The 7244-nt window shown below is 41.7% G+C and overlaps 1 protein-coding gene across 1 annotated transcript in view; it reads left to right on the top strand.

The window, feature by feature from the left end:
• Positions 1-921: 921 nt before the first annotated feature.
• Positions 922-7244, top strand: part of ptpn20 (protein tyrosine phosphatase non-receptor type 20) — a 91305-nt gene continuing 84982 nt past the window's right edge. The window contains exons 1-5 of the mRNA XM_036981604.2: positions 922-1045; positions 2870-3033; positions 3725-3790; positions 4028-4207; positions 4305-4380. Coding sequence (XP_036837499.2) covers positions 922-1045; positions 2870-3033; positions 3725-3790; positions 4028-4207; positions 4305-4380 — 610 coding nt within the window. The remainder of the gene's footprint in view (positions 1046-2869; positions 3034-3724; positions 3791-4027; positions 4208-4304; positions 4381-7244) is intronic.

Raw genomic sequence — 7244 nt, 5'->3', positions numbered from 1 at the left:
CTCTGACCTATGCCTATTCTCCCTTAAAACATACTTTGTTTTGTTTCCAATAGTCTTTTAGAGTCCAGTCCACCTGATCTGTGTGGCTCAAGGAAAGCTCATTATGTCCAGACAAACTGATTGTGGGCCACTGAGAGGATGATCTGTCACAGATCTCAACAGCTAACAACATCTAACTGATGAAATCCAATCACACTTCACTAAACACTAGTACTGGAAATGCTGTTTGGATGAGCTGGCACTAGGATGAGCGGGCTCTGTTTCTGAGCATTGGCTCAGGGACAGACCATACAGTAAAAGGCTCAGAGGAGAGAGTGTGGCTGAGATTTCAAATTAACAATTGGAGAGGTTTATTTTTGTTTAGTTGCAAATTCTTCCCTGTTATTTACAATGGTAAAAAATATATATATATATATATTGAATATCCTGGTTCGGACTTCCTTGTTTTATCTCCATCCCTGGATTTATTTATTATCTCAGTGGGGTGGCTGCACATCAGACAGTTATTCTTCACTGTCCTGTGCTGCTTAACTGCAGAGGTCTGCTTCAGTGGTGCTGAATCACTGCTATTGGCTGTTTGTTTACTTTTGCACCATCAGACCTCAGTGACAAAATCACCACAGATAGAGGGAACCCTAATTGTTAAAACTTACTGGAGGAACTGTGGAAACTCAGGATACTAACTGTAATGGCTAAAATGTTAATGTTATATGGAGGATATTTAGTAAACAGACACGAGGCCAGAGATGAATAAATATGTTGAGCAGTGCAAATTAAATCAGTCTTAAAGGCATTAGTTTTCTAGACTGATCCCTAGTTGATCACCTGCTCAGTTGTGTGTGTAGTGTGACAGACTGATTGATTGTTTGTTTGATTGATGTGTCTGTCTCCCAGTGTGTATGTGTGTGGTGTGTGTGCAGGATGAGCAGCACGTTTGTGACGCTAGCGGAAGTGTTGGAGTGTCGAGGAGGCCCTCTTCTGGAGGACGAGGTGTGGTCCCTCCTCCTGGGCACTGCAGAGTCCCTGGTCGACGTCTCATACAAAGGTACAGTAATACTACTGATGTACTTACTCACTGCCACTGAGGAATACTAAATACTACTCCTGGGCACACAGTACTGTTCTTTAAAATGACTAATGCTAATGTAGTAACTCAATATACACTGCTCAAAAAAATAAAGGGAACACTTAAACAACACAATGTAACTCCAAGTCAATCACACTTCTGTGAAATCAAACTGTCCACTTAGGAAGCAATACGGATTGACAATAAATTTCACATGCTGTTGTGCAAATGGAATAGACAACTGGTGGAAATTATAGGCAATTAGCAAGACACCCCCAATAAAGGAGTGGTTCTGCAGGTGGTGACCACAGACCACTTCTCAGTTCCTATGCTTCCTGGCTGATGTTTTGGTCACTTTTGAATACTGGCGGTGCTTTCACTCTAGTGGTAGCATGAGACGGAGTCTACAACCCACACAAGTGGCTCAGGTAGTGCAGCTCATCCAGGATGGCACATCAATGCGAGCTGTGGCAAGAAGGTTTGCTGTGTCTGTCAGCGTAGGGTCCAGAGCATGGAGGCGCTACCAGGAGACAGGCCAGTAGATCAGGAGACGTGGAGGAGGCCGTAGGAGGGCAACAACCCAGCAGCAGGACCGCTACCTCTGCCTTTGTGCAAGGAGGAGCAGGAGGAGCAGTGCCAGAGCCCTGCAAAATTACCTCCAGCAGGCCACAAATGTGCATGTGTCTGCTCAAACGGTCAGAAACAGACTCCATGAGTGTGGTATGAGGGTCCGACGTCCACAGGTGGGGGTTGTGCTTACAGCCCAACACCGTGCAGGACGTTTGGCATTTGCCAGAGAACACCAAGATTGCAAATTCGCCACTGGCGCCCTGTGCTCTTCACAGATGAAAGCAGGTTCACACTGAGCACATGTGACAGACGTGACAGAGTCTGGAGACGCCGTGGAGAACGTTCTGCTGCCTGCAACATCCTCCAGCATGACCGGATTGGCGGTGGGTCAGTCATGGTGTGGGGTGACATATCTTTGGGGGGGGCCGCAAAGCCCTCCATCTGCTCGCCAGAGGTAGCCTGACTGCCATTAGGTACCGAGATGAGATCCTCAGACCCCTTGTGAGACAATATGCTGGTGCGGTTGGCCCTGGGTTCCTCCTAATGCTAGACCTCATGTGGCTGGAGTGTGTCAGCAGTTCCTGCAAGAGGAAGGCATTGATGCTATGGACTGGCCCGCCCGTTCCCATGACCTGAATCCAATTGAGCACATCTGGGATATCATGTCTCACTCCGTCCACCAACGCCACGTTGCACCACAGACTGTCCAGGAGTTGGCGGATGCTTTAGTCCAGGTCTGGGAGGAGATCCCTCAGGAGACCATCTGCCACCTCATCAGAAGCATGCCCAGGCGTTGTAGGGAGGTCATACAGGCACGTGGAGGCCACACACACTACTGAGCCTCATTTTGACTTGTTTTAAGGACATTACATTCTTAAAATGGATCAGCCTGTACTGTGGTTTTCCACTTTAATTTTGAGTGTGACTCCAAATCCAGACCTCCATGGGTTGATACATTTGATTTCCATTGATAATTGTTGTGTGATTTTGTTGTCAGCACATTCAACTATGTAAAGAAAAAAGTATTTAATAAGAATATTTCATTCACTTAGATCTAGGATGTGTTATTTTAGTGTTCCCTTTATTTTTTGAGCAGTATACTATACATACTACTTCTTAATATTAATAATATACTAAGGGGATATGGATTTGTGGAGACACATGACTTATTTAGAGACATTTATCAGGTATTACATGTCATTTCCACAGTATGTATTTCTATTCACTTTTCAGGACATAACAGTATGTGTAGCATCATAAGCCCCACCTCCCTGCTGCTCTCGGCCACTGGAACACTGGCGTTTAAGAACTGCACCCTTTCAGATGAGGCATGCACCTTCACCGCGCCAGAGATGCTGCAAGGCCGTGCCTCCTCAACCAAACCTGCTATAGAGAAGGTTAGCATACACCCATTGTACCCAAGCCTCAGCTCCAATTAGACATTTCGTAGGCAAAGTCCTAAGGTCAGCTTACCCTCAACAAATCCTATCTATATATATCAGGTGTAAATGTAAACCTGACATTAGATTTGCCTCTATCACGATGTGGTTTCTGATGTTGACATTAGTAGCAGTTCTGCTGTTGAGCGGTGTAAGTGTGGATTATCTTGGTTCACTACAGACAGAGAGAGGATTTATGATGTAATCCATCTCTCACATGGCCTTGGGCCAGCACCACTAACTAAAAGCATTAGCACTGCTGCAGTAAGCTAAGTCCCTGCACTGAAGCTAATACACAAGGGGGCAGCACTAACATGCTGTGTGTGTGTGTGTGTGTGTGTGGGGGGGGGGGGGGGGGGTCCTGATGCAGTAGATGGCAGCACTAACACAGCAATGAGCATCAAGTAACTTGAAGCAAAGATAACACACACATATCGCCATCCAGTGGTGCTAGAGAGGAAATACATTTCCGTAAGTGCTGCCCTTGTGTAGACAATGCTTTGCCTCTGTAAACCAAAACACAATACACAAAGATACACCATCTGTGGTGTTAATGTGAATTGTTTTGGCATGCAGGTTTTTTTCCCAGAAGGATTTAATGTCTGACTCATATTGAGTGTCACACTCTAATCTCTCTGACTTCTACCAGATGCTGGTGTATTCACTTGGTATGACTCTCTACTGGTCTGTCGATTATCATCTACCTCAGAATCAGGTGGGTCCATACATTACCGTGGCCTTCAACATTAATTTACATCAACATTGAGAAACTTGTTGAACAAAAAAAACTTGTTGAACAACAACTCGTTCTCTCAAGACTTTCTCTCAAGCATGTTCAGTCCTTCAGTGATTCCGGGCAACCCCATCACACTTCTCTTTTTCCCTCCATTGATATTTATACCTGGAGAGTCATTGATACCCGATCTTTCATCTTTATTCTTGTCTCTCCCAGCCGGTCCAGTTGAGTGACCACCTTAACAGCCTGCTACTGAGCATGTGCGAGGACCTGGCCCACCGCAGGGTCAATCTCAACAGTATCTTGGAATCCTGTGAGTCTCAGCACAAAGCCTCTCTCCTGCCTCCGCCCAACAGAGTCATAGGACAACTGGTGGAGGATGTCTTTCACAAAGCTGTGAGTGTGTGTTGGGGGTGGCGGGGTGGCAGTGTGTGGGTGTGTCTGTCTGTCTGTGTAATGCTGCAATTTCACCAGTGGAATGCTTTTCTCTCAGGTGGACCATGGCTCTGTGCCAGAGCCCTTTGCCCCGCTGAGTGGGAGGAGTCAGATGGTCAGAGAGAGGCTTCATGGTAAGGACTGCCTCTAAATCCCTCACAGCAAACCAGGAACATTCCCCAGGACATTAGGCAACATTCCCCTTAAGTTGTAGTTAGTATGAAGAAAAAAATCATTAGTATAAATAACATCCCACAAACAGTCAAAGAATGCTTTGATCACCCAACATTTTTTTGAAGAAAATATTTGAAATTAAATATCCTTGGAATGTTCTCGTAACATTCACAAAATGTTGTTGACAACCTTTTTTTTTAAACTGCCACAGAACGTTCCCCTAAGAATCTTATTAGGATGCCATGGAATGTAATAACACAATGTTCCGGTAATGTTCTGCCACAACATAATGTGGGATCAATAGAAGTGGTTCTGAGGAAACATTACACGAACGTTCTGCTAACGTTGACGGATATGTTATTGTAAACACCCATACTAATAAGCAGGGACTATTACTTCAATGGTCTCATAAAGTTATAGTGTTACGTTACATGATGATGTAAAAACATTCCCAGAACATACTTCAGCAAATATATCTGGATTCAATTCAATTGGTTCTGAGAAAACATTACAGGAACGTTTTGCTAATGTTTATGGAGACATCATCCAAAACAACATGCATGGAACATTCCCGCAAGATTTTGTAATGTTATGACAGGATGTTCTAAAAACTCACTTTAAAGATAATGGAATTAGTTATAAAAACATTGCTTTAATGTTCTGCTAATATTAATCGTAGTGTAACCAGGGCTCTAAATAAAATGTTTAAAAAATCTATGGTAACAGTGGTGTGCCCGACCGAAAGTAAGGAGCTCAACATAAAATCTTGGAGCACAAGATACAGTATGTATATTTTTACATTGACTGAGATATATCATTTTTGTAAGCACATGTGGTGCTCTAGAAACTAATATTTTACCCTGTAAAACATCTGTTTATTATAAAAAGCTAAAATGTTGATACAAAAATCTGTCATTGAAATTAGTCCGTTGTGGAATAATAGTGCTTTTACACAATGAAGAAACCTAACGTTGAGATGCATTACATTGAAAGTGCTACACTGTTTCTTTAAGAGCATCACCGTTTGTGAGTGATGACCATGAAGCCTATCATGCAAGAGATCAGTCATTCATTCATCACTATGATCACTGATTTTCGAAATAAGGTATCCCTTTTTCTTTCGTTCTGCCTCCCCCCAAAAATAAAAAATATTTAGATATACTGGTAAAGTAACCAGGTTGTTAGCTAGCTAGCTAATGATGTAACATGACTGAACAATGTGTAAACAAATACCTGTGAGGGGTTTTGGAATGACCTTTGACATGGTTTATGAGCAATGCCTAAAAATGTACTTTTTGGTGTACCAGCCACTGTAGCAGGTAGATGAAAAAAGTATACGAGCCACTCAGAATTCTTACCAGCCAATACATTTATTCGCCATAATGAAACACACATAAAAAAATAGTGTTTTTGTTTTTCCAGGTTTTGGATTACTTTGGATACTTCCAGTTGTTTTCTCAGATTTGTACTATTATTCAGACTTTTGTAATAGAAAAACAACTCAATTTGATCTTCTAAATCCTTAACAATGCTTAAACCACATCAGTAGACCACTTTTGAGGTTTGGGGAAGATAATTGAGTATCATTTGAGCATGTCAAGAGACAGGTGTTTGTCTGGCTGTGTTTGTCTGGCTGTGTTTCTGTACTGCATGCACAATAGCATAGTTTGCAAAACAAAATACCACCCGATTGATACAAATCATCATGATATCCTATCATTCTGTCAGTTATCTTTGCAGTTAACATTTAATTTGGAACATTTTATGGGAAATCCTTTAGAAATTACTGTTTGGACATCGCCAACTGGCTACACAAAGTAGTAGACACAGGCATTCCCATGCAGTTACATCCTCACAAAGTTGAAAGAAATTCAAATCACTGATGTATTCTTTACACGTCGACTTTGAATTGAACTAATCTGCGCTAACTTTTTCTCTAAGGCACCTATCATTACATCAATTATTATCTGGGTGATTTTTTTCCCTGGTCGCACTGGTTGCTCCCAAAATAAAATGTCAGGTTGCACAGCAAAATATCTAGTAGCATTCGTGACCAAAATGGTCTCACTTTTGCCAAACTTTTGAACAATTTTCATTTCAATCTTCTTACATCATGATATTTTATTAGACTATTGTCAAAACATCGTTTTTTTTTAAAGAAAGTCAAATCAAGTAGATTTAAACCTGCGATCTGACATCTTCCAGCCCTTTAGGCTGCTTAGTGTGCAGCGCCAAAAGTATCCTAATGCTTCCAGTAGATTTCCCTTTACAATGAAATTGATAGAGGGACTGAACTTACCGATTCTGCCTGGGCTTTCTGCTGCTCATTAATTAAGAAACATTTGATTTGCATCTTGGGGGTGTGGTTCGATGTAGGTGTGTTCGCTACATCGTACCCTGACAGTTATTTGGGGTTCACAGCAAATCTGTGAACACCCATTGTTATTTTCTGAATTTTTATTTTTTCTTTCCTTAACATGGTAAAATAAGTCAAGTATTGGTAACTGTCTTTTCTAATTTGGCACACAAACTAGATGCATGAGTAACTTGTCCAAATAAATGGCACCAATGGCCTAAAGGGGGTTCTGTTATAAGCAGTCTCACTTAAACCTCATATCCGTCACCTGTTTGACATAGAGATATGAATTTTATTAAATGTTTTTAAATGTTTTTCAATTCATTTTTTAAAAAGGACCCATAAGGTAAATTTTTTGAAAACCTTTCAAAAACATATTGTGAACCACAAGTCCAAATAACACTTCGGTATATAGACCCATGGTACATGTTTTAACTTCTCAAACTAAGGGATTGGATAAGAGATATT

Source organism: Oncorhynchus mykiss, chromosome 1 (genome assembly GCF_057628025.1).
Source record: "Oncorhynchus mykiss isolate SJ-2025 chromosome 1, ASM5762802v1, whole genome shotgun sequence".
In the NCBI taxonomy this organism is placed as follows: Eukaryota; Metazoa; Chordata; class Actinopteri; order Salmoniformes; family Salmonidae; genus Oncorhynchus; species Oncorhynchus mykiss.
The sequence above is the reverse complement of the archived record's forward strand: the minus strand, read 5'-3'. Positions and strand labels throughout refer to the sequence as shown.